Source organism: Sapajus apella, unplaced genomic scaffold, assembly GCF_009761245.1.
Source record: "Sapajus apella isolate SASKATOON/1434 unplaced genomic scaffold, GSC_monkey_1.0 scaffold29, whole genome shotgun sequence".
NCBI classification, from domain to species: domain Eukaryota; kingdom Metazoa; phylum Chordata; class Mammalia; order Primates; family Cebidae; genus Sapajus; species Sapajus apella.
Window position 1 is genome coordinate 8,279,461 of NW_022436969.1, and position 27,989 is coordinate 8,307,449.

Here is a 27,989-nt window from a genome sequence, read left to right on the forward strand (position 1 = left end):
CTGCTCAGGAGGCTGAGGTGGGAGGATCATCTGAGCCCAGGGAGGTCGAGGCTGCAGGAGCCATGATCATGCCACCACACTCCAGCCTGCGCAAAAGAGTGAAAGCCTGTCAAAAAAAAAATAAATAAATAAAAAATAAGAGGTGGGGGGAGGGCGAGAGGGAGGGAGGAAGGGAGGCTTACTTGAATAATTGAGATTTTTTGGTGTACCCACCTTTTGGTGACCTTGGACAATAGGAAAATTAATCCAAGGTGTGAAGTTTAAAATTAAATGGGCATTTTCTGGATTGGTTTTCTATTTTCAAGTTTTCCCTCCAATGTTTCAATTTCCAATATACTTTCCTCTTTTTCATGACAAATATGAACTAACTCCCCGTGGCTTGGGGTTTCGCCTGCTCAAGTCAACTTTTGGAATGCTGATTGGTCTTCTCTAAAAACGGTGGGAAGATATCCACAAGTTCATGTCAAAACCATTTTCTTTCAGTAATTTACCAAAATAATTTAAGCCGGTCAAATAAAAGGACCATCTGATCATCTGATTTTATTACAAATTATATGCTCCGTGTTGCTTGTCTGTAGTCTTAGCAGGGAAAGCAGTACCCTGTTAACACAGCTCAGAAACTTTCAGAAACCCAGCAGTGTTTCTTTTTCATGTGCTTCAACGTCAAGGAAGTGAAACCTTCCTGTTAATGGTGTCCTTCATTGATCATGACACTTTCCATGTCCAGCACTCTGGGAACCACTGGAAGGATGGACTGCATCATCATAGAGGATTATTGCATTGGCACCCTTGAAACCTTCCAAATGTTGCTGGTCTTCTGTCAGCTGGGTGTGTCCCTCGTAGGGAAAAGGACCAGCAGTTGTGCCTTTGGGTGCCTTTATCCATGCGGATTTTCTGTTTCCCTGGACATGCCAGGAGCTCCTTGAGCAGAATGCCACGACCAGTGATATGTTTTATTTCATTTTCAGGGGCTTATAAAATACTACAGAAGTTTCAGAAACCCAGTGCATTAAGGTAAACTCCTTTTTTTTTTTTTTTTTTTTTTTTTTTTTGAGATGGAGTTTTGCTCTTGTTGCCCTGGCTGGAGTGCAATGATGCAATCTTGGCTCACTGCAACCTCCACCTCCTGGGTTCAAGTGATTCTCCTGCTTCCGCCTCCTGAGTAGCTGGGATTACAGGCATGCACCACCATGCCCGGCAAATTTTGTATTTTTAGTGGAGACGGGGTTTATCCAATGTTGGTCAGGCTGGTCTCGAACTCCCAACCTCAGATGATCTGCCTGCCTCGGCCTCCCAAAGTGTTGGGATTACAGGCGTGAGCCAACGCACCCAGCTGAGGTAAAGTCTTAATGTTTGGTGAGCTGTGATTGGGTTAAAGGAAAGGGGTGAGACATGTGGTATCATGAGATTTTTCCATTCAGCCAGAGACTCCGCAGGCCTGTGTTGTGGCAAGGGCAGGGGACTTAGCCCTTGAAGCCGTCCCTCTTCTTGCTGTTTAGGCCACTCCAGGCTGGGTCCACCAACACCTGGAACATGTCTGCCTTTAGCTGTGTGTGAAGAGGCATGGAAGTCTCAGTCTCCTTCCTTCTTTTTCTTGTTTCCCCAGCCCTGTTCTAACTTTAGACCCAGAAGTCTCTCCACTTACTGGCTCCATTCTTGGGTAAAATGAGGCCTTTGTTGCAGGCAGTCAATGGAGCAGCCTTGGTGAATGTCAATGAAAAAAGATATGACTTCAGGCCTGGAGCGACGGGGCCAGTGCCCCTAGACTGGCCAGCTGGTCTCTGGGTTTTGAGGCCTGCTGAAGGCCTAAAGAGAGAAGATCCGAAGGGAATGACTCCTGAGCAAATGTCATCCACTTTGAGAATGTGGGGCTCTCACTCCTTGGAGCACCTTTTGTTCTTTTAATAAAGTGTTTTTGTTGCAAGAAGCCAGTAGAGTTGCCAGGTGAAATACAGGATGCCTGGTTGCATTTGAATTTCAGATAAGCCTCGAATAATTTTTGTAATATTCGGAACATACAGTACTTACCCTAAAACATTACTTTTATCTGAAGTTCAAATGTATTTGATTGCCCTGTATTTTTACTTGTTAAATATGGTAGCCCCAGAAGCCAGTCCAGTGGCCTAAGATAGTTGACACTACTTTGAAAGTGACAGATGTACACATGGGAAACAGTTGCCCACAGGTGAAAATATGTGTGATTTAAATTGAACTAGGAACTGGTTTTGAATATTAAATACTTTTCCCTCTATTTATGGATAATTTACAAAAGTAGTAATTAAAATAGGATTTATTTATAGAAGGTAATGATTATTTTATGTATTTAGAATAGTTCTGCTATTTCATTTAACTTTTTTTCTCTCTCTCATTTCTTAGTGATATTGACCAGCAATACTTAAACTATATATTCAGGTAAAATTAATTTACATTTTAAAAGAACCATTCATATCCTTTTAGGGCTAATGGATTCTTATTTTTCAATATTATTTTGATTGAAGAGTTCTGAGCCAATGTGCTCGCCAGGAAGACAAGTGACAAAATTTGTGAGATGACTAGAGTTGAGGAAACCAAATAGTAGTCCTGCCTTTAGACCAAGCAAGAGGGGCCTCTCTCAGGCCCTGAACTTCAGAGGGCCACGTCCCTCCTCCTGAGTGTGGCATCTGTGAGGCTCAGGGACGTTTCTTGCTTTTGGGTGTGTCCTTGAATCCCCCACCTGTGTCCCTGAGCTTGATTCCCGGTCTGTCTTCCCAACTCATTCCCAAGCCCAAGGGGTGTCCAAAGAGAGACGGCCAGTGGGCAGGCATGTAGGTGGAGGTAACCTTGCAGGCTCAGGTGTCCACACGCATGTGTGAGGCCCTGGGGCTGCAGGATGGAGCCTGGGATGCAAAGAAAAGGGGGGCACTGGCAGCCAGGAGTCAGAGGCTGCCCTGGGCTGCTACACTCTGACATGCAGCACCAGGGAGCCCAAGAATTCTACATTTTCATCTGGACTTTCAGGTTATTTTGAAGGTATATTTGTTAAGGTAGGATGAATTTTGAGGCTTGATTCATAACTTTTAAATATGGTATGTGTACTTCTGTTTGTACCCTTGTCCCAAGCCAAGCAGAGAATGAGCCTGCTTACTACGACAGTATGATATGCCTCTTTTATATTAGTATAATTTCTTCATTATAATTTACATGTAATTTATAATCTTAGAACTATAAGCGTTTCCACATTGAGAGGCTGAGGCAGGAGGATCACTTGAGCCCCAGAGTTGAAGGTTACAGTGAATTATGATCACGCCACTGCACTCCAGCTTAGGCAACAGAGGGAGATCTTGCCTCAGAAAACAAACAAACAAAAGTATTCAGGGCTTCAAGTTACATTTTTCTTCAAACAAACATAGCCCCACCACAGTACACCTAGAGGTGATTAATTCCAGTTCAGAAAACTTACTGAGAACCTGCCACTTGATTCCTGGCACTGCTAGGGATCCAAAGTAAAATATGGTCCTTGTCCTCAAGGAGGTCGAAGTGTAGACTGCCACAAAGGGGAAAGGATGAAAAGAGAATGAAGAGGAGTTTTCTTTGATGTGAGCCCCATTCATCCTTGACACCCTCTCATTGCCCTCTCTGGAAACCCATCCCGTCCCCCAGCACCCCTCTGCCGTGCCTTTACACTGCTGAACCCTGCTGTGGGGGGCCCAGTCCCCCACCCTCTGCAACCTCTCTATCAAAACCCATGCCATCCAGGCGGCCTATCGAGTTAGAGGTTAGGAGTAAAACACATCTGAGTATCGGAGGGAATTTTTTTTTTTTAAGTGCTGAATGGCCTGCTTTGGTACGAGTTAGGAGTGGCCGAACAATATATTTGCAAAATTCAAACAAGGATTAAAGGACCACCTCCTTCACTTAATTATTTCTTATAGTTACCTCCTAATCTTTTATTTGAGGTTACCCTTTGGGGTGATTCTGATGATGGGATTTGGGGTATATGACAGGCTCTGGGAGGTGTTTTGGGACGACAAGAGGCCCCTCATATCCTGCCATAAGAGTGATCACTTCTGCTCCAAAAGTTATAACCACAAAGGGGTTCAGGGAAGTAAAATAATGGAGCATGTACAGGGTATATATTTTCCAAAGAAAGGCGAGATGGCAAGCAAAGACATAAAGAGTCCATGCAAAGGGCTAATTATTGTGAAGTATCCAGTCTCATTTATAGCTACATGCAGCCCTGTCTTACAAACCTACAGCTTCTCAATGACTGGATGGATGTGTGGCTCTTCCCATTGGCTTTCTCCCAAACCTCCTGTCTAGCCTCTGCTAGCCACTCTGCTGCTGCTCTGGGGCCATCAGAGAACCTGAACTTTATAGGAAGAGCAAAGAAAGGGCACAAGAAACACAGAAATGGCACCAGGAGATAACCCTCAGAGCAGGTGGGGCTCCCAGTGATTTCTGTGCTCACAGCCGTCTTCCTCCACACTGCCTGGGATGTCACCACCAGCTGGGGATTCCTTGTGGTGGTTCCCAATCCTGGTGCACTTTAGAGCCACTGGGGGGCCGTAACAAAATAAAACAACTGATGCCTGCTGCTCAGAGATTCCGATTTCAGCCAGGATGCTGGGCTATTCTGATATGCAGCCAGGATTTAGAACCAGAGCAGGCGATCCAGCACTTAAAAAAATTCCCTCATACTTAGATAACATGTTTTATTCCTAACCTCTAACTTGATCGGCTGCCTGGGTGGCGAGAGTTTTGATAGAAGAGGTTGCAGAGGGTGGGGAGCCCCTCAAGTGGGGTTTGGCCTCGTGAAGGCACTGCAGAGGGGTGAGGGGGAATGGGAGGGGTTTCTAGAGAGGGCGATAGGAGGGTGCCAAGAACAAATGGGGCTCATATCAAAGGAACACTCCTCTTGATTCTCTTTTCATCATTTCCCATCTGTGGCATCTATTGAAAATCAGTAAAGGTAGTTTTCAGCCACACGGTGGATGGGCTGGATCAATTGTGGGCTAGCCTCTTGGAAATGTAGCTATCTTCTACACAGCTAATTGTGTGGCAAAAATATATGTAGCTCACACACAATAGCTAGTTTTTACATTGCAGCCCATTTTAATTTAGAGCTTGCTTTGTTTAGCTTATAAATACTCTTGGTAGAGTAGGTGAGTATGATCGTAATTAGAGTCAGCCAGGACCAAGAAAAGAGACCCAGCGGACCCTCAGGTTGAGACATGGATTCACACTCTGTCCCAAGCCTGTCCCAGGAGGCAGTCCTTTTGCCAAAACATGAGACATTTCAAGACATTCTTACTCTCTCTGAGGAGCTGGATTTAGGCAGCATGAGTCAGCGCAGATAATTTGCTTTTAGGCAATTTTAACTATTTCCAAGTAAATGGGTGGGAATGGATGGGTTTTTTTGGTGCCAGGGAACCTTCTTGACTACTTTGCTGTCTCTTTTCCAGTGTGGTGCTCCTGGCATTTGCATCTCATCCCACAGGTAAACGCCCCCCGAGTGTTGTTCTGTTTGTCTGTCTGACGTTGCTTATTGGACCCAGTGAGCCTGTCTCTCAGAGACATTTCACAAGAGAATGTTGTTGCCCCGCCAAGAGTGACTGCAAGGGGAGGAAAGTCCCGCCTGTTTTTAAACTGCCCTTAATAAAGCAGTTTATTGCCCAGGAATTTATTCTTACCCCTTCCTGTTGTCTGTGTTTTCTTCTGGTATGATCTCAGATATATAGCCAAGTCCATTTCCTACTGAGTAAACTAGTGCTTATTTTGCCCTCTTCTGAAATTCCTTTTCCAAGCATCCTGAATTGTTCTTCATTTCATTCATTCATTCATTCATTCATTCATTCATTTTGAGATGGAGTCTTGCTCTAGCCCAGGCTGGAGTACAGTGGCATGATCTTGGCTCATCACAACTTCTGCCTCCCAGTTCAAGCAATTCTTCTGCCTCAGCCTCTTGAGTAGCTGGGACTACAGGCATGCACCATCACGCTTGGCTAATTTTTGTATTTTTAGTAGAGATGGGGTTTTACCATATTGGTCAGGCTGGTCTTGAACTCCTGACCTCATAATCTGTCCACCTCGGCCTCCCAAAGTGCTGGGATTGTGGGCGTGAGCCACCGTGCCTGGCCTGCTGTTCATTTCTATTGTTAAAAGATTTGGCGAAAAAGTTCAAAAGTTCAATAAACTCCCTGAATCCCTTTTTGGTTATAACTTCAGGAGCAGAAGTTATTGTTCTTATAGGAGAATATGAGGGGCCTCTTGCCATCCAAAAATGTGTCCCAGGGCCTGCTATGGTACCCTAAATTCCATTATCAGAATTACCCCAAAGGGTAACCTCAAAATATTAAGGGGTAAATATAAGAAATAAGTGAAGGGGTTGGTGCTGTAATTCTTGTTTGAATTTTGCAAATGCAGTGTTATACTCTTTCTATCTGGCATCATTTTTTTTAAGTTTGTATCATGTGTCACCATGATTCTCATAATTGCAGATGAAAGAAGTCAATTTTTAAAATGTATCTTCACTCTATTGCTGCCTCAATTGCTCTGTAGTTGCTTTTCAGATTTAGGAATTGCCCACAAGACCCTATTTCATCACAGTTTTTTGCTTTGAAAGGCTTTGAAGTTGATGCCAAAAGATAAAACAATGGCCGGGCATGGTGGCTCATGCCTGTAATCCCAGCACTTTGAGAGGCCGAAGTGGGTGCATCACCTGAGGTTAGGAGTTTGAGACCAGCTTGACCAACATGGTGAAACCCCGTCTCTACTTAACATACAAAAAATCAGCTGGGCATGGTGGCGGACACTTGTAATCCCAGCTACCTCGGAGGCTGAGGCAGGAGAATCTCTTGAATCCAGGAGGCGGAGGTTGCAGTGAGCTGAGATCATGCCATTGCTCTCCAGCCTGGGCGACACTGTGAGACTGTGACTCCATCCCCCCAAAAAAGATAAAACAATAATGTCTGTGTGTGGCATGGCTGAAAATACACATTTTATTGGTCATTCTCTTTGTGGCTTCGTGGAGTGTGGTGCAAATAGTAGACTCAGAATAATTGGAATTTTCCTTGGCTCCCCTACTGAGTGGGCTTAAGATCATTTTTTTTCAAACAAACCACAAAATGAATGTTTACTGACCACTTGCTATGTAGAAGGCATTACCCAAGCCCTCTAGGTCCCAGTTTTCGCATCTAGAAAATAAGAACGGTGAACTGGCTGCTTTCTAAGGTCCCTTCTAGCTCTCATCCTGTGCTCAAAGCAATAACAGCTTTCTGTTGGTGTTTTTAGCTGCTTCTTTCTGTTGGTGTTTTACCTGCTATCTGAATGAGGATCCTCAGGGAGTTGTTGATAGTGAATCAAGAATAATGTTTCTAGATTGTATATGACATATCTGAATCCATGTCTCATAAGGATAACTTGAATGCTTTTTTCTTAATACATTACACTCTGTTTGCCATATGAAAGCACAGCTCCTACTGTCTGCCCGCTCCTGTGAATGATGACTTCTCAAAACTCTGAGGTTTACTGTTGAGTACCCCCTGCTGTCATTTGCTCAAAGTCTATCCTTAGAATAGTAAGTCCTGTGAAGCCAGGCTGTTAACCCTAAGCGGGTTCCACTTACCCATACTGCTGGCTGTCTGCCTTTCAGTTGCATCTCTTATCATTTCTTTATGCAGCCAGGCAGCTGCCACCCAGCAGATATTTTAGAGCCTACTGAGTATCCTGCCCTTTGAATTGTGCTTTTGTCAAAGGCCTTTGGAAAGTTATGTTCACAGATTCTCCTTGATTTACATATATGTTTACATCCTGACTTATTTCTAGTGGACTTGAGTGAATAATTTTTTTTTTTATGGAGTCTTGCTGTGTTGCCCAGGCTGGAGTGCAGTGGTATATCTCAGCTCACTGCAACCTCTGCCTCCCAGGTTCAAGCGATTCTTCTGTCTCAGCCTCCTGAGTAGCTTGGATTATAGGCACCTGCTACCATGCCTGGCTAAGTTTTCCATTTTCAGTAGTGATGGGGTTTCATCATGTTAGCCAGGCCGGTCTCGAACTCCTGATCTCAAGTGATCTGCCTGCCTTGGCCTCCCAAAATGCAGGGATTATAAGCATGAGCCGCCATGCCTGGCTGGGTGAATAATTTTTACCTAAAGAAATCACACTGCCCTTCCGCTAAGAGGTTGTGCTTGTTAATTTGTTACACTTACGTTGGTCAGAGCTGAAAGGAAGCTTAGCGATTCTCCCAGGTGCCACCAAATTGTATTAATTACTTGTGCACCAACCTAATACAAATGTGGAGACTGAAACCCTGAGGGGTTAAGTGATGTGACCAAGATGATACAGGGTAGGCGAGGAGCAGAGGGAGACTGGGGATAGGTCTCCTGACTCTCTTTCTAGGTTTGTCTTTTTAAATGCTGCTCTTTGATCCTACACTTTATTAAAGTGTAACAATAAAGCAATAACAATAAAGTGATTTTTAAATGCTGCTCTTTGATCATACACTTCATCAAAGTAACAATAAAGTACAATAACAATAAAGTGATCCGACACCTTATTGTTATTATTTTTGAGACGGAGTCTTGCTCTGTTGCCCAGCCTGGAGTGCAGTGACGCTATCTTGGCTCACTTTAACCTCTGCCTCCCGTGTTCAAGTGATTCTCCTACCTCAGCCTCCTGAGTAGCTGGGATTACAGGCACCTGCCACCATGCCTGGCTAATTTTTGTAATTTTAGTAGACACGGGGTTTCATCATGCTGGCAGGCTGGTCTCAAACACCTGACCTCAGGTGATCCGCCTGCCTCAGCCTCTCAAATTGCTGGGATTACAGGTGTGAGCCACTGCACCTGGCCCCCTACACTTTATTATAAATAGTCCTACTCCAGTGAAAGCTTTTGTACAATGTTCTTAAATTTCTGTTTGGAACTGCTTTTGGTTTGGGAGATGTGTTTCTGAACATGGCGACAGCTGGTAATAGCTTAGACATTTTGGCCAACAGTCTAATGTTTTCCTTGAGTTACTGCTAAACTTTTAGCTCAATACATAAATACCTTGGACACTTAATTACTCTCTGGCAATACAAAGTGGTCAGAAATATAAGACTCTAGAATGTCCTGGGCAAAGGAGTAATTTAAAATAGGCTTCAGTTCTTCTTGAGGTAATGAAAATGTTCTGGAATTAGATGGTGGTGATGGTTGCACAACTCTATGGATATACTAAAAACCACTGAAGTGTTCACTTTAAAAGGGTGAGTTTTATAATATGCAAATTATATCTCAATAAGAAAATATATTGGGGGAATACAAGGACATCTCTCTCATTTGAAAACCTGTTTGGAGCCTAATTATGCCAGAAGGGACACTTGCATGGAATAATTTTTCTTCAAGTTATATTTTCATGATTTTTGAAAAAGAACGGACATAGATGTTCACCTTCCCTGCCCTCTCCTGCAGGGTGGGGGATGGGTCTGCGGTGGGCAACCCAGTGTCCCAGGCCTCTCTCTGATGAATCCAGCAGGCTCCACAATGCCCTGATTGTGGATGTCCCTGGAGTGTCCTGGGACAGTGCCCTTGAAGGACTCTTGGCTGCTACTTTGATTTGTTGCCATTTTCTGCCAGCTGAGGTGGTGTCATTGCAGAGGCCAGGTACGGAAAATCAGGCTTATAAGAAAGGTTTTGCTGGGCCGTGGCACTGGCTGTGTCGGCCGCAGAAGTGACTGTGGGCTCCCTTGCTGTAAGGGAGCAGGGCAACTCTTACAGAGTGGCTCCAATTCCTGCCAGTTCATTCATTAGCTTTCTAACTGGACCCATGGTGTCTAGCCCATTGCAAGGTAGGACCGCACTTTATTCTTTCTCACTTGCTTGTTACACTTGCCATCTAGACCGTCTGCCGCAGGACCTGAGTGTGGGTTAGGGCGAGCTGTCTTCCTGGTTCCCCACTGCCCCAGTTAAGATACAATCAGGCTCCATAGGGACAGTCTTCTTGGAAGGATCTGTTCATACTTTCAGACATTTTATAGCTGAGCTCAATTCTTTTTGGTTTCCTCTTACTCCTTCCTTTTTATTTTATTTTATTTTTTTTTTTTGAGACAGAGTCTCACTATGTTGCCCAGGCTGGAGTGCAGTGGCGTGATATCTGCTCACTGTAACCTCTGCCTCCTGGGTTCAAGTGATTGTCCTGCCTCACCCTGCTGAGTAGCTAGGCTTACAGGTGCCCATCACCACACCAGCTAATTTTTGTATTTTTAGTAGAGATGGGGTTTCACCATGTTGTTCAGGCTGGTTTTGAACTCCTAACCTCAAGTGAACCACCTGCGTTGGCCTCTCAAAGTGCTAGAATTACAGGCTTGAGCCACCACACCCTACACCCTTCTTTTATTGCTTGTATCTTAGTTATTTGATCGTACTTTAAAAACATTTTTAAATTGATTCATAATTTACTGTATAGCTCGATCAATTTTGGCAAATCTACGGACCTGTGTAACTGATACTCCATCAAGATGCAGAACATTTCTGTCACTGCAGAAAGCGTCCTCCTGCCCCTTCCTAGTCACACCCTCTCCACACCGTGAAGACCTTTCTGATGTCTGTTACCATAGATAAGTTCTCTCTATTCTGAAGCCCTTATAAATGGAATCATTAGTACTTTTTGTGTCTGGCTGTTACATGCAGCACGTCTGGAGATTCATTCATGTTGCTGTGTGTATCGTGAGTTTGTTCCTTTTGGTTGCTGAGTAGGGTTCCACTGTATGGATATGCCATGTTTGTTTATGTTTACCTGTTGATGCTCACCTAGGCTGTTCCCAGCTTGCGCCCGCTCTGAACATTCTCATACCAGCCTTTTTGTGGACTTACGTTTTCATATCTCTTGGATGAATACTTCAGAATAGGATTTCTGGGTCTTAGAGTAGATGTATGTTTCACTTTGTAAGAAAGGGTTTTTTCTGAAACGTTTGTACCATTTTCCACTCCCACCCAGCAGTGTGTAAGAGTTCCAGTTGCTCCACATCCTCAGCAGCACGTAACGTGTCAGTCCTATCTGAACTCCCCTAGAGGGTGTGTGAGGGCTTCTGGTTAGTGCTTTGCCCGAGTTTCTCTCCTCACACTCTCCTGATTGGAAAGAGGGGCTCTCTTGCCGATGCACCTGCGGAGTGCGCGGGCAACGGTGGTGGGACTCAGGCAGACGGTTCCACGTGCCCTCAGCGTGCCTCACCACAGAGTTTGCTGCTTGGTGGGTGGAATCCTCCTCCCTTTAGCCTTTTGACTTCACGATTCATGTCAAGGCTCCGAGAATCTCGTAACCTTCCTTGAGAAGAGGACCACCACACTCTTTTAAGTATAGTAGAAAACAGGAAATTTCCCATTAAAGAGTTTACACTTCCTATTTGTATGGGGTCCCTTAGCTGCGGTGTTCAAGAGAGCTCTAGGAAATTTCAGGGAACGGGAGAGGAACAGGGAGACTCAGGAACCTGACCCAGAAACAACCTTGTTACCTGGTGTGTCTGTCACTTGTGTGTGAGACCGAGCAGGCAGCACTAATCACTGCTTGGAACCGACCCCCTGTTTTCCTGCCAGTTTTGAGGGTGGGAACATGAGAGGAAATTTTCCTCTCGTTCAAATATCAGTTAGTCTTGAATGTGGTTGTATCGTGCCACACTTTTCACCGTGGCAATTTCATGCTTCGTAATCTTTAGAGAAATGGGATTCACTCGCTCACTCAGAGTCAGCGGAAATTCAACTGCAGAATACAAGAGCGAGGGCCCAGCTCAGACTCCATTGCGTAAGCTGCATGTTGCTGTAGGAAAACATGTTTACAACTCTTTAGCCACTCGATTTGAGCTTAAGCAGTGTAGTTCAGCACTAGATGGTGCAAGAGTGTTGTCTTGCAGCAATTTTTTAGGCTCCTGGATTGAGTTTGCATGTGGCTGGGGCCAGCCAGCCACACGCTGCAACCTCTTCCGGGGGTATTTATTGCACAGTCAGTAACATTTGCTGTTCCAGGGCTGCTGTGCACCCTCTCTGCTTAGGAGTACTACTTAGCAAAAGAGAAGACAGGTGGAAGGCCTCAACGGGGACTATTTGAGGTCAGCTTGAAATTGAGGACCACAGAGCCAGCTGGAAGCTAGAACATTCGCTCTAGGGAAGGCAGGAGATGATCAGGTCTTTCCGACGCTCTCGATTTGGTAGTGCTGGCTGTGTGCTGGGTATGCTGGGTATGGCGCTTGTACACGGTGGGTGCAGGGATGAGTAAAATAGCGTCCCAACTCTCAGGGAGTCGATAATTCTAGGAGGAGGAACAGGTGTGAAGTCAGTTAAGTGCTATGTGATATAGGTGTGACGGTTTTAGAAATGGTTCAAAGGTAAGGACTTAGCTACTCTCTTATTTTCTCTCTGTCATTAATTTATGGGGTCAGTTTTCAGGATTTGGGAGGGGGTTATTATTTCCTGAAGACTGTGGTTTTTTCTTTCTTTCTTTCTTTTCCTCCCTCCCAGTCTTCCTCTGACCACACTTCTGCTCTTTAGACCCCCTCCAAAACGTGGGCTATGCTAGAAAACCTGCCTGTTTACCTTGCTGGAGCGTTTCTGATGAAAGACGGGGTGCTGAGAGGGGTGCAGCCTGAGGGGCCTCAAGGTCCTGGGTTTCATTTGCCCCCCTCTCCGCCGTTCCTTGCAACCACACTGGCTGTGCTGCAGTTCCTCTCACCCTGAGAGGAAAATTGGGAAAGGGCCAAGAGCTCACAACTGCCAAGGAGACGGAACGAATTCTCCATGGACATGGACAAACTCTGCCTCCACCTGCCTCAGTGGAGGGCTCTGACCACTCTCTGGGTCTGGGGTCCCCAGGGCACCCTTGCCTATCACTTCTGTGTGAAAAGGAACTTCAGAATATATCCATGCTCTTCTCACTGTAAATGACAACTAATGTCATTGACAAATTCCCTCTATCAACACAGATCCCAATTTGACATGAGAGGTATTTAGAGAAATCGTGGCTGAAAGAAAATAAGAACTCTTGTGCTTCATGAAAACCAGATCCCAAGAAATCCCCTTCTTATAGTTAAACACATACTCACTTGCAGAAACAAAACAAAGAAAATAACCGTCATAACTTTAAAAAGCCCTCCAGAGAAATCGAACTCAGAACTTTCCTTCCCAATAGATAGTTGAATCATTTGAGATCCTTTGGGTCTCCAAGAAAGCATAGGAACCCCTTGTGTCTTCTGATCTGAAACTCTTGAGTAATAGCATAATGGTGAAGGAAATGCTGCCTGTGTGTTCCACTGCACACCTAGCATACTAGGAATACTTAGGAAAATCAGCCCCCTTCCCTCAACTCCCAGAACTGAGAGACAGGCCAAGGCCCAGGGGTCTGGAAGACAGAGCTCTCCAGGGGATTCAGAAATTTCAGATTTGGAAGGCTCAAGCTATCTGCTGTGGAAATGCTTCATTCCTTTTCTCCGGACATTTTTGGAAGGCTTTCTGCTTTTTTAATCTCCTGACTTCTTGTTTGTGACCAAGTTCAAATTCCAGAGAGAGAAACAGCCAATATGTGTGATTATTTCCTCCTGCACCAAGTGGAACTAAAAGAATGAACTTACTTCACAAGAAATAAATGTACCCTTTGGACCTCCAACTAAAATGAATTTGCACAGTTGGTCTGGCCCCCGTGCTGTTCTTGCAGTCATTAAACATGAAAATGAAAAAAAAAAAATGGCAGGGCAATGCCTCCATGACCTTTTTTTAGATATAAGGCAGAAAAGAAGGAAACACTCTTGAAAAAAATTCTTTTATACTGCACACTCTCTTGTGGAGGGTTGGCTGCCTAGTAGAGAGGAGACAGCCTAAGGTTTAGATTGACTGGAGTTCACATTCTGGCTCCATAGTTTAAGAGTTGTGCAATTTTAGCCATGTTTCTTAACCTCCCTGAGCCCCAGTTTAAATGGACATAATAAAACCTCACAGAGTTGTTACTAAGATTGAAAGAGATAAATACCTAAAGATTTTAGCATTGGGCCCTGCACAAGGCATGCTCTCACTAAATGGGCATTATTATTATACTGCTATTATCATGATAAGACAATGTCAGTAACAGAATCCCTGGGGATGTCAGAGTGAATTTAACTCCAGGGGACTGAAAACACAGGCCTGCTAAAGACCCCCTCCTTGCATTTCCTGGGACGGCAGGGGGCAGAGGGGCATGTGAGACCGCATGGGTCACTGTTTCACCATTGCTCTGCCCCTCAGGTGATCTCTTCAGCGTCCTGGACTTCCCATTCCTGTACTTCTACAGATTCCATGGCAGCTGCTGTGCCAGGTAATCTTAAGCTCATTCATTTGAATGCTTTCTGTGCTGTCCACTGTGTCTTCCTCTCTGTGAAGCTCAAGGTCACTGCTGGTGACTCGAATAAGTGGCAGGAGAGAGTGGTGGTGGGTGCAGGTGAGGAAGCAGTCACTGCGTCACCAGCAGGCTGTCAGCCCCCTCAGACGCTCAGGGCCAGCTTGGACCCATAGAAGTGCCTCCCCCAAGACAGTGAAAACCAGCAAAGTGGTTTTCACACTTTGCTGAAGACCAAGGATTCTCCCACTTTTTTCCCCCTCCACAAGCAAATCTCACATAGAATTGCAATATATAAAACTGATGAAACAGATCAAGTTCAAGGGAAGATTTAGGTTCAGAATCCCACCTGCTCAGCTTTTACCTTGGCCTCCTTCTTGCTCTTCAAGGCAACCTCCACCAAACCTGAAGACTCTGAGAAATAGATTTTGGAAACTGATGACTAGGAGATGTCTAGACAACAAGGTGATCATTAGTGCTTGATCTTGGGAAGGACTCAGGGATATAGGCCAGTTAGAGGGCTGCATCCAAACACACAGAAGTGTGTCCCTGCCCTCTCCCCATGTCCTGCCATGAGATTACCACTCTGCTTGACCTCAGCATGCTGAGAAGTGGAAAGCCTTCTGTGGATAGGCCCAAAGCATGTGTGGTATTCTGATACGGTAGAAAGACCAACCTGGGTTGAACCCACAATTGCTGTTGCTAATTGTGTGATCTTTGGGTCCTAAGCTTTGTGCCTGGCCCAATAAGTGGTGGCCATTATGATTATCTACTTGGGTTGACTATAAATGTCATGTCAATAGACCGTGAAGAATTGCTGTGTAAAAGTCAGGTTGCCTGTTCCCACACATACAAAACAGTGCCTTGTGAAGCAGTGACTCTTTACAATGTTAAAAAGCTGCTGTGTGGCTAGTGGATATGTCCTGTTCGTCTGCTGTGTTCAGGCCAAAAGAAAAAAGAAAAAGAATCAATATTACAGAGTTTGTTTCTACATTTGAGCCTTGGAATGATTTATTTATCACCTTAGAAAAGATTCAGGAAAACACTGACACAATTCACTTTCCCAGTTCCTGTCAATTGATTAGGCCTTGCCCGTTAGCTGGAATCACATGACGTGAGTCTTCGTGCTGGGCGGGCGGCTGTGGACTTGTTTCCCTTTGTGTCTGGTTATTTGGCAGCATGGGCAAGCAGGGTCAGCCATTGTTTGGTTATTTGGAACAGAGCAGCACAGTTCATAGCCCATTGATGTTGGCTTTGTGGGGTGACAATTGGGCTCTATTTCTGCCCTTTTTAATCTGCAACTTTCCCATAATGCAACATGGTAAATCGGGTGTTTCTTTTTTTTATTCTAAAGATCTGGAAATCTCTATTTGAATTGATTTGACTCTGTTACATTTTACCCATGCTTCTCTACAGAGCTCAGCCTCTTTGAGGGATGCGTCGATTTTCCCTGTGTCATTTCAGAGGCTCCACCATATCTCAGACTGAGCATTGTCACTTTCGGGAGGTTCTGGGGGAGCTCAGGGTGGCATGGTAGCCGTAGCCCAAAGACCCCATTAACCGGAGTCTCCTACTCCCAGACTCCTTCACTTCTGAGAACCTCCCTCTGCTTTTCAGATCTGCCTCCCTAGCAAGAGGTAGATGAGCTGACAGTGCACAGAGAAAGATAAGAGATCCATGAGTAATGTAAAAATGAGTCACAGACATATAAGTCAAGCGATGGGAAGGAGTCCCAGATCCTTCCACAAGCCTGTCAGTCACAAACGTGCATGAGCTTATCCTGGCGCAGAGTCTGCACTGAGAGGACAGTCAACGTGGAATCATGCTACTCCTGTGGCTAGAGGCAGGGAGGAGAGGGAAGGACTCGAGGGAAAGGAAGTCTGAGAGGTTGGGCTGGCACGTGTGAAGTTGTTACCTCCTTGGACACAGAGGTGGGAGCCAGCAAAAGGAGTCTGGCGCACTGGCTGCCTCCCTTTTCAGCCCTACCCTCATGACCACCAGCACCTGGCACATCTCACTCTGTGTCTAGCAGGTCAAGAACATTTCCATGAAGCCTAACCTCCTCCCCAATTGTGCTGCCTCCAAATACCAGGAAGAGTTGGAGCTCTCTTTGTCTGGCCCTGGCCACACAGTGGCCCTTTTGAGGAGAGTTCCAGCACGGCAACTACATCTGCCCACTGCCGTGCCAGCGCCCTTGCTGGTCCAGAGATCTGAAGAGCCATTCTAATTGTACCTGTGCCCCAGTTTCGTTGTTAGTAAAGTAAGACTTTGGGGCTAGGTAATCTTACTGTTCTAAAAGCCTTTGGTTTCCATTAAGATAGGATGAGAACTGCTATGATTATTTCTACTTTAAGCAAACTGAACCCTAATCCCAGCACTTTGGGAGGCTGAGGCAGGCGGATCACAAGGTCAGGAGATGGAGACTATTTTGGCTAACATGGTGAAACCCCATCTCTACTAAAAATACAAAAATGAGCCCACACCTGTAGCCTCAACTACTCAGGAGCCTGAGGCAGGAGAATCGCTTGAACCTGGGAGGCGGAGGTTGCAGTGAGCCAAGATCGCACCACAACACTCCAGCTTGGCGACAGAGTAAAACTCTTGTCTCAAAAAAAAAAGAAAACTGAACATGAGACGAGAAAAAGATGGAAAGGGGGATTTGGTTAAGGTCACGAGGGTCAGTGAGCGCAGCGAGGAACAGAAATGCAGGCACTTGGTGTGATTGGGTGGGCCTGCTGCTTACCCACGGGGCCTCTTTACCTTTCTGGTGTGAGTAACTTGACATCTTAATCCATAGCTATTCAGTCTCCCATGACTGCCGATGCAAATCGGAACAAACTTTGCAGGTCGTCAGGGCCAAAGAGGCTGAAATACGCACAGGGGAAACCTAATACCTGTCTTTAGTCCTGCCCCAAGAATGTGGCTGTGAGCTAGTCTAATCTAATGAAGCGAAGGTATGCATTTCTGTGACATTTGGCCTTAGGTATGTTCAGTTCAATTCAACCTGCTTCCAATCGAACCTGACAAGCATTTAGTTAATGTGTACCGTAACTGAGGCACCATGTTGGGCTCTGTTGAAAATACAAAGAGCAGCCCAAGACGGGGTCTTTCCTGCTCAGAACTTATGATCTGTGTTGGAGCTGCACGCTAGTGCCTGTAATAAGGTCAGATGGGAAGGTGGCAATCGAGGGTCTGGAGATGAAAACGCAGTACACCTCACAGGACCTGCCTGTCTAGCCTGGAGTTACAACTGCAGTCATATGTCTTACTTTGCAATTTTCAAGTTCAAATAAAAGTCACAATGAAACTACCACTTACACATATTTGCAAGTCAGCCTTTCTCTCTCTCTGTCTCTTTCTCTTTTTCTCTCATTCTCTCTGTCTCACCTTTTCCCCAATTGCCCTGCCTCCAAATGGCAGGAAAAATTTGGAGCTCCCTTTGCTTTGGCCCTGACCACACAGGGCACTTTTGAAAATAGTTCTAGCACTGGCAACCACATCTCTGTCCACTGCTGTGCCCTCGCCTTGTTGGTCCCGACTTCTGAATAGCCCCCAAATGCTGCTCCCTCCTCAGGTTCCCATGAGTGGGGATCTTTCCATTCACACACATGTGTAGGCATCATTTCCAAAGCATACCTCTGTGGCAGGGCAGCCTGGTTTGGGGGACTTTTGGCCTCAGCCATATGTGACACTGAAGTTAGCCTTTACCTTCAGATTCTTATGAGCCTAGAGGCTAGTCCAGACTCTCTCTTCTCATATGGTAAGTTGCCTTGCTTGAAAAAAATGTAAGCTCTACTTTTCCAAGCACCAAAACTCCATAACTTCTGTGGGAAGGAACAGGAGGTGTTGTCCTCCACTGTTTTTTTTCTTTCCTGATTTAGCCAGAGACCTCTGAAATTTCTTTGCACCACCCTGTCTCACCAACGAAATTCTCTCACCATAGCTCCTTAGAAACGCAGAGCTTAATGACTTTTTAAATTTTTATATTTTCATTTAGAGATCACAGATGTAGAAAACACAGATGAGGTAGAGGTTGTGGAATAATTTGAAATCGATGGGTGAAATATAGCAGAAACTAATCAGCCATTGGCTAAAGGAAGACAAGCCTCACTAACGAAAGAATCTTTTCTCCTTCCAGTGGATTTTTGGGATTCTTTCTCATGTTCAGTACAGTGAAGCTAAAAAGCCTTCTGGCCCCAGGGCAGTGTGCAGCCTGGATTTTCTTTGCTAAGGTAAGAGACGGGAGGGGTGGGAAATTCTTTCTCAAGAGCCTATGTATCCAGAGATCTCAGAGCCTGGGTAATGTGAAGTTGTTTGAGCTTCATGAGACCATTTCTAGGTACTGTCCATGAGCCTGATTCTTCCTTCATTCAGGTAATGATTTCTGAGACCTTCTGCGCGTTTTATCAACATGACAGATTTTATTTTTTTCACAGTCCTGGAAGGCACTCATGATTAGGCTCCTTATTTCCTTCCTGGAGGCTCTGCCGGTGTCCAGAGGTGACGTGACTTTCAGTCGATCCAAGGTGATAGAGAAAGGAAGACAGATAAATGGCCAGGTTGGGGTATTTCTATGAAGTCTTAGAAAACGGACTGTTCAGGCCAGGCGTGGTAGCTCATGCCTGTAATCTCAGCACTTTGGGAGGCTGAGGCGGGCAGATCACAAGGTTAGGAGAGCAAGACCATCCTGGCTAACACGGTGAAACCCCATCTCTACTAAAAATACAAAAAATTAGCCGGGCGTGGTGACACGCGCCTGTAGTCCCAGCTGTTCAAGAGGCTGAGGCAGGAGAATCGCTGGAACCTAGAGGCGGAGGTTGCAATGAGCCGAGATCACACCAGTGCACTCCAGCCTGGGTGACAGAGCAAGACTCTGTCTCAAAAAAATAAAAAGGGACTATTCTAAGAATGAGCTCTGTGTATCTGAATGACTATGGGTGAAACATAAAGTGGTGGGGAAACCACAAAGAAACAGAAGGAGCGGGAAAGTGGCTGTGGGATGCCCAATCTTTACTGAAACATGGTGGGTCCACTTCTATTGGCATATTTCATTTTCCTAGTGCCTGTGAGGGAGGCAAGTTGTAGCACCCTAGGTGCTGCTTCTAAGGAGTGAGGCTTCTTAATTAATTTAATTTAGTGAAATCATTATTTAACTTGGGCTTTTAGTCATCTTTGTGTCTTTTGGGTTGATTTTTCTCCAGAAAAAAACCTCAAACATTTTGCTTTGAAAATAAGATTTTTAATGGTATTTTCACCCACATGGTCTATTTTTTTTATTTTTTATTTTTTGAGACAGGGTCTCGCTCTGTTGCCTATATTGGAGTGCAGTGGCACAATCTCAGCTCACTGCAACCTCTACCTCCCTGGCTCAAGTGATTCTCCTGACTCAGCTTCCCAAGTAGCTGAGATTATAAGCATGCGCCACCATGCCTAGCTAATTTTTGTATTTTTAGTAGAGACAGGGTTTCATCATGTTGGCCAGGCTGATCTCAAACTCCTGACCTCAAATGATCCACCCGTCTCAGCCTCCCCAAGTGCTGGGATTACAGGCATGAGCCACTGTGCCCAGCCCACATGGTCTATTTTTTAATAGCATTAATGATTCCAATTCTAGCAGAATGTAAAAAGCAGCTGAGATACTGATTTCCAGCATGACACAGCGAGGAGGTTGATGAACCTTCTTCCCAAAAAACAGCTAGAAAGCTGGAAGAAGACTGTCAAAAACATCCATTTCAGTTTTGTAAAAATTCACCAAAGACACAATAAACTGAGAAGCATTTGTTCATGAAAACTACTAACCTTTGGGTAGGAACAGAATGCATCTGTGGTGTTCTTGCCTATCATCACTCCCATTCCCTCCTCCCCAGCTCTGTCAATGTGGTAGTTCAACCAGGCTGGGAAAACCAGCAGCCTTACTGCTGCTGCCAGGAGGGGTTCGCTCTGTTTGGAGGATTGTCTGTTATATAGGCCAACTCAGTGGTACACGAACATGTAAAGGCCAGTAGCTTTACTAGCTTGACTTTACAGTCCTCTTTGGAACAAGCAATGGACCCGTGGTCTACTGGGGGACTTAGTAGGTGGTTCTGAGAGATGAGACAGCTATTAGGGGCTTGCTATTTTTTTATGTATCTCAGATTGAACTTAGTCTGTGTATATGAGCAGTAGGGATGGAGCAGGCTCACATATTCCTGGCCAGTGGAGCCTGCGTACACACACAGAGGAGCCCTGAAAGAGCTAGCAGAAAGTAAAAGCCAGGGCAGATGTGAAAACAGCCTGAGGTTTGCATGTACTCCCTAGCCCACATAGACAGGAGCAGAGAGAAGCCAGTCTGGCCCAAGGTGTTGGAGCAAAATCTCTGACTAGTCTTTGCCAGAACACTAAGCTATGCAGACATGAGGATGACCCTTAGAAGCCAGAATTAAAAATAAAAACAAGAAAAAAATTTGAGTAAAGACATCAGCAGCTGTAGCTTATATGGGAGACAGATTTCACGTTCACAGATTTAGTCCAGGAAAATTGCTAAATAAGCAAAACAACAATAACAACAAATCTTGTGGGGAAAGTCAGATTTCAGAGTTGCCACCGTATGTTATGTAAAAAGTTCAGTGCTCAACAGAAACATGAGAGACATTCAGAGAAGCAAAATGTGATCTGCGTGTAGTAAAAAAGTGGTCAGTAGGAACTATCTCTGAGTGTCTGTCCTCAGATGTTGGATTTAGCCTAAAAAGACTACAGAGCAGCCTTTAAATTTATTCAGAAATCAAAAGGAAACCATGTTTAAAGAATTGAAGCAAAAAGACTCAGTGAATACAAAACCTCAATCAAGAGATATAAATTATTTACAGAAAGGAAAATAAAGAACCAAATGGAAATTCTGGAGGTAAAATTACACTAACTGAACTGAAAATGCTCTAGAGGGACTCAGCAGATATGACATGGCAGAAGAAAGAATAAGTGAACTGGAATGTAAAGCAAATGAAGTAATTCAATTAAAAAAAAACAGGTTTTTTTTTTTTAATTGAAGAAATGTGAACAGAGCCTCAGACACCTGTGAGATACCAAATATAGCAACCAACATACATGTAATATGAATCCCAGAAGAAGGGAAGAGAGGATTAGAACAGTATTTGAAGAAATCAATTTGTTGAAAAATGTTACTTTACGGATTCAAGAAGTTCAGTGAGTCCCAAGTAAGATAAACAGAGATCTAGATGCATTATAATCAAACTGGTGAAAGACAAAAGAGAAAATCTTGAAAGCAGCAAGAGGGAAATTATTCAACATATATGGGGGAACAACAGTGTAATTAGTGGCTAACTTCTCATCAAAAACAGTGGAAGCCAGAAAGTAGTAGAAGGACACATTCAACATGCTGGGTGAAAAAAAACCTGTCAATCAAGGATTTGATATATAGCAAAACTATTCTTCAAATGTGAAAGAGAAATAAAAACATTCCCAGATGAATGAAAACGAAGAGATTTGTTGCTAGCAACCATATCAGTAATCACATTAAATATAAATAGGCTAAATACTCAACAAAAAATAGAGATTGCCAGATCGGATTTTTTAAAAAACAAAACCCAGCTATATGCTGTCTGTAAGAGTCATACCTTAGAGCAAAAGACACAAGTAGTGTGGAAGTAAAAGGATGGAAGAACCACACAGACAGTTACCATAAGACAGCTGGGTATAGTGGCTATATTAAAATCAGACAAAATAGACTTTATAATAGGAAATATTACTGGAGAAAAAAATAGGGACATTTAATAATGATAAAAGTGTTCATGCAGTAGGAAGATATAACAGTTCTAAATACATATACACCTAAAATAGCACCCCAAGATACGTGAAGCAACAAGTAATAGAAAAGAAAAATAGATTATTTAACAGTAGTAACTGGAGATTTCAGTACTGTGCTCTCAGCAGTTGATAGAACAACTCAGTAGAAAAGCATGAATATAGAAGTACAGAAGACTTCAACAACACTATCAACCAACTGACATAACTGAAATGTATGTGAAACTCCACCAGTTGATTTCAGAATACATTCTTCTCAAATGCACATGGAATATTCTCCACAACAGATAGTATGCTGGTTGTCAAAACAACCCCCAAGTTTTAAAAGATTGAAATCATATAAAGTATGTTCTCTGACCATAGCAGAGTTAAATTTGAAATTCACAACAGAAAAAATCTAGGGAAACCCCATTTATTTGGAAATTAAATATACTTCTAAATAGTTTGTGGGTCAAAGAGGAAATTACAATGGATATTAAAATATTTTTAATCAAATGAAACAAATACAACATATCAAAATTTATAGATGCCGCTTAAAGTAGTGCTCAAAGAGAAATTTATATCTGTGAACACATATATCAGAAATAAATGAAGGTCTCAAAAGAAGAAAGGGCAAACTAAGTTCAGAGTAAGCAGGAAGAAGGATATAATAAAATTTAATGTGGAGATTAATGAAATAAAAAAAGAAAAATAATGTAGATTAATGTTGATTCTTTGAAAACATCAGCAACATTGACAAACCTCTGGCTAGTCTGACCAAGAAAATAAGAGAAAAGAGGCCAGGCATGGTGGCTCATGCCTGTAACCAAAGCACTTCGGGAGGCCAAGGCAGGAAGATCACTTCAGCCCGGGAATTCAAGACCAGCCTGGCTAACGTAATGAAACACCATCTCTACAAAAAGACTTTTTTAAACGATTAGCTGAACATGGTGGAACATACCTGTAGTCCTAGCTACTTGGGAGGCTGAAATGGGAGGATCACTTGAGAGGTTAAGGGTGCAGTGAGCCGTAATCATGCTACTGCACTCCAACCTGGGTGACAGAGTAAGACCCTGTCTGAGAGAGAAAGAGAGAGAGATACTAGTTATCAAAACTGGAAATGAAGGAAATGATGCTCCTACTGATCCTGTAGAAGCTAAAAGGATTGTGTATTGTAAAGAACTTCAGATTTTGAATAACTTTATGACAGAAAATTAGTTGATTTAGATGAAATGGGCAAATTCCCAGAAAGGCACAAATTAGGAAAACTGACTCAAGAAGAAATGAAAAATCTGAATACATTCATAACAAGTAAATAAAAATCAGTAGTAATTTAAAAATCTTTCTTAGGTTTTTTGTTTCGTTTTGTTTTTGTTTTTGTTGAGGGGACAGGGTCTCACTCTGTTGCCCAGGCTGGAGTGCAGTGGTGTGATCTCGGCTCACTGCAACCTCTTCTACCCAGGTTCAAGCAATTCTCCTGCTTCAGCCTCCCGAGTAGCTGGGATTACAAGCACCTGCCACCACGTGATTTCATCATCTTGGCCGGGCTGGTCTTGAACTCCTAACTTCGTGATTCACCTGCCTCGATCTCCCAAAGTGCTGGAATTACAGGCATGAGCCATCATGCCCAGCCTCTTTCTCAGGTTTTTAGAAAAAGAAAAGCTTAGCCCCAATTGGCTTTATTAATGAATTCTATCAAATATTTAAAGAAGAAATTAAAAAAAAAATTCTTTTAAAAACTAAAGAAAGAGGGAATAACTCCCAAGTTATTCTATGAAGTGAGTTACCCTGCTCTTAAGCCAGACAAAACAAATCATAAGAAAATGAACAATATTTCTCATGAATATAGGGACAAATATATTAGCAAAATATTAGAAAACCAAATTTGGCAGCATATAAAAGAATTATACACCATGATTGAGTGAGATTTATCTCAGGAATGCATAGTTGGTTTAACATATAAAAATTAATGTAATACATTATTTTCATAGAATAAAGAACAAAAATACATGATCATTTCAATAGGTTCAGAAAAATCATGACAAAATCTAGCATCTATTCATAGTTAAAACTCTCAACAAACTAGTAAGAGAACCTGATAAAATCTGTGAAAATCCTGTAACTAACATTATCATCTTTAACAGGAGAAGACTGGGGCTGGGTGCGGTGGCTCACACCTGTAATCCTAGCACTTTGGGAGGCCGAGTCGGGTGGATCACCTGAGGTTGGGAGTTCAAGACCAGCCTGACCAACATGGAGAAACCCCATCTCTACAAAAAATACAAAATTAGCTGGGCGTAGTGGCACATGCCTGTAATCCCAGCTACTCCAGAGGCTGAGGCAGGAGAATCACTTGAACCCGGGAGGCAGAGGTTGCAGGGAGCCGAGATCATGGCATTGAACTTCAGCCTGGACAATAAGAGCGAGACCCTGTCTCAAAAAAACAAAACAAACCAGAAGACGAGTGAATGCTTTTCCCCTAAGATCAGGAGCAACATAAGAATGTTCACTTTCACCGCTTCTATTGAAAATTGTAATGAAATTTTTAGGGATGCATTAGGCAGTGCAATGGGGAAAAAAAAAAAAGGGCGTCCAGATTGGAAAGGAAGAAATAAGATTGTCTTTATTCACAAATGAGATCATCATATATATAGAAAATCCCAAGGAAATTATAAAAATAGTTGAAGGCAGGGTATGGTGGCTCATGCCTATAATCCTCACGCTTTCAGAGACTGAAGTAGCAAGATCACTTGAGACCAGCCTGGGCAACATAGTGAAATCCTGTCTCTACAAAAAATAAGAAAAGTAGCTTGGCATGGTGGCATGTGCCTATAGTCCCAGCTACTCGAGAGGCTGAGGCAGGAGGATCGCCAGAGCTCAGGAGTTTGTGGATGCAGTGAGCTATTACCACCACTGCACTCCAGTCTGAGTGACAGAGCAAGACCTTGTCTGTTAAATAAATAAGTAAATACAACTGTAGTTTTATTTCAAAAATATTTTTTTATAGAGATGGGATTTTACTATGTTTCCCAGGCTAGTTTCAAACCCCTGGCCTCAAGCGATCCTCCCATCTTAGCCTCCCAAAGTGCTGGGATTACAGGTATGAGCCATTGCACATAGCTCAAAGTTTTATATATTAGTAATGAACAGTCATGTTTATAAAAAGGAAATTAAGAAAACAATTCCATTCACAACAGCATTGAAAAGGAAAAAACATTTAGGAACGTAACACCAAAGAAGTATCAGATTTTTACATTGAAAACTGTAAAAACTTTTTGAGAGGAATTAAAGAACATCTTAAAAAATGGAGAGATGTAATATTGTTAAGATGGAAATTTTTCCTAAATTGATTCAACGTAATCCCTATCAAAATTCCAGCAGGCTTTTTTTTTTTCTTGGTAGAAATTTAGGCCAGGCACAGTGGCTCATGCTGTAATCCCAGCACTTCGGGAGGCCGAGGCGGGCAGATCATGAGGTCAAGAGATCGAGACCATCTTGGCCAACATGGTGAAACACCATGTCTACTAAAAATACAAAAATTAGCTGGGCATGGTGGTGGGCACCTGTAGTCCCAGCCACTTGGGAGGCTGAGGTAGGAGAATTGCTTGCAGCCAGGAGGCAGAGGTTACAGTGAACCGAGATTGTACCACTGCACTCCAGCCTGGGGACAGAGTGAGACTCCATCTCAAAAAAGAAAAAAAAGAAAGAAACACAAAGAAATTCATAAATTTATCCTAAAATTTATTTGGAAATGCAATAGCCAATGTTGACAAAGATAAAGTTGGGGGACTTAAATCAATTGATTTGAAAATTCAGTACTAAGCTAGAATAAACAAGGCATTATGGTATTGGTGTAGGAATAGGCATTTATGATGAATTGATTTTCAACAGAGGTGCCAATCACAATGAGGAAAGGATTATTTTTTTAACAAATGATATTGGAACAATCAGATATCCATATACAAACCAGCCCACAAATAAACAGTCTTAGATCCTTGCTTGACATTTTTTTTTTTTTTTTTTTTTTTTTTTTTGAGATGGAGTTTCGCTCTTGTTACCCAGGCTGGAGTGCAATGGCGCGATCTTGGCTCACCGCAACCTCCGCCTCCTGGGTTCAGGCAATTCTCCTGCCTCAGCCTCCTGAGTAGCTGGGACTACAGGCACGCGCCACCATGCCCAGCTAATTTTTTGTAGTTTTAGTAGAGACGGGGTTTCACCATGTTGACCAGGATGGTCTCGATCTTGCTTGACATTTTTAACTCAATGGATCACAGACCTAAATGTAATGCTAAAACTGGAAAAGTATTAGAAGAAAACATAACAAAAAACCTTTAATGGCCTTGGATTTGGCAGGTTCTTAGATATGACACCAAAAACGTAAGTCATAAAATAATTGATAAATTGTTTTTTATTTAAATTAAGACCTTCTACAATTCAAAAAACTCCATTAAGAAAATGAAAAGGTAAGCCACAGCCTAGGAGAAAATATCTGGAAACCATTATGTCTGAACTGTATCCAAAATATATAAAGAATTCTTACATCTCAATGAGATGACCTACAGCCCAATTTGAAAATGGTCTAAAGGAAATTAGTTTGGTGATTTCTCAAAGAACTTAAAACAGGATTACCATTCAAACCAGCAATCTCATTATTGGGTATATACCCAAAAGACTGTAAATTGTTCTATCACAAAGATAAAGGCACGTGTATGTTCATCACAACACTAGTCACAATAGCAAAGACATAATCAATCTAAATGCCCATCAGTGGTAGACAGGATAAAGAAAATGTGGCACATATACACCATGGGAAACTATGCAGCCAAGCACAGTGGCTCACACCTGTAATCCCAGCACTTTGGGAGGCCGAGGTGGGCAGATCACCTGAGGACAGGACTTCAAGACCAGCCTGACCAACATGGTGAAACCCCGTCTCTACTAAAAATACAAAAATTAGCCAGGCATGGTGGCACAGGCCTATAATCCTAGCTACTCAGGAGGCTGAGGCCGGAGAATCACTTGAACCCAGGAGGCGGAGGTTGCAGTAAGCTGATATCACACCATTGCACTCCAGCCTGGGCAACAAGAGTGAAACTCCGTCATAAATAAATAAATAAATAAATAAATAAGGAGATCATGTCCTTTGCTGCAACATGGATGGAGGTAGAGGCCATTTTCCTTAGTGAGTTAACGCAGGAACAGAACACCAGATGTCGCATACTCTCACTTATAAGTGGGAACTAAACATTGAGAACACATGGACACAAAGAAGGTAACAGCTGACACCAGGGCCTACTTGAGGGTGAGGGATGGGAGGACAGAGAGGACTGAAAAACTACCTGTTGGGTACTATGCTTATTACCTGGGTGATGAAACAATCTGTACGTCAAACCCCTGTGATACACAGTTTACTTATATAACAAACCTGGGCATGTACCTCTCAACCTAAAATAAAAGTTTAAAAAAATACAAGTTAAAAACAAATAAATAGGCCGGGCACAGTGACTCACACCTGTGATGCCAGCACTTTGGGAGGCTGAGGCAGGCGGATCACCTGAGGTCAGGAGTTCAAGACCAGCCTGACCAACATGGAGAAACCCCATCTCTACTAAAAATACGAAATTAGCCAGTCGTGGTGGCACATGCCTGTTATCCCAGCTACTCAGGAGGATGAGGCAGGAGAATTACTTGAACCCAGGAGGCAGAGGTTGTAGTAAGCTGAGATCGCACCGTTACACTTCAGCCTGGGCAACAAGATCAAAACTCTGTCTCAAAAATAAAATAAAAATAATAAATAAAATTATAATGTTGAGGCTGGACACAATGGCTCATGCCTGGGAGGCTGAGGCAGGTGGATCACCTGAGGTCAAGTGAAACCCTATCTCTACTAAACATACAAAAAT

General features: G+C 43.4%; 1 protein-coding gene across 7 annotated transcripts in view; it reads left to right on the plus strand.

The window, feature by feature from the left end:
* The window catches only part of TMEM241 (transmembrane protein 241), a 135,797-nt gene that overhangs the window by 61,533 nt on the left and 46,275 nt on the right, over window positions 1-27,989 (plus strand). For 5 of the 7 annotated variants that reach the window (XM_032293205.1, XM_032293201.1, XM_032293207.1 and 2 more), the window contains 5 exons: window positions 969-1,014; window positions 2,377-2,412; window positions 5,442-5,476; window positions 14,220-14,289; window positions 18,449-18,542. In XM_032293205.1, the coding sequence (XP_032149096.1) occupies window positions 969-1,014; window positions 2,377-2,412; window positions 5,442-5,476; window positions 14,220-14,289; window positions 18,449-18,542 (281 nt within the window). The remainder of the gene's footprint in view (window positions 1-968; window positions 1,015-2,376; window positions 2,413-5,441; window positions 5,477-14,219; window positions 14,290-18,448; window positions 18,543-27,989) is intronic. The other 2 variants (XM_032293202.1, XM_032293206.1) reach the window with 2 other exon arrangements.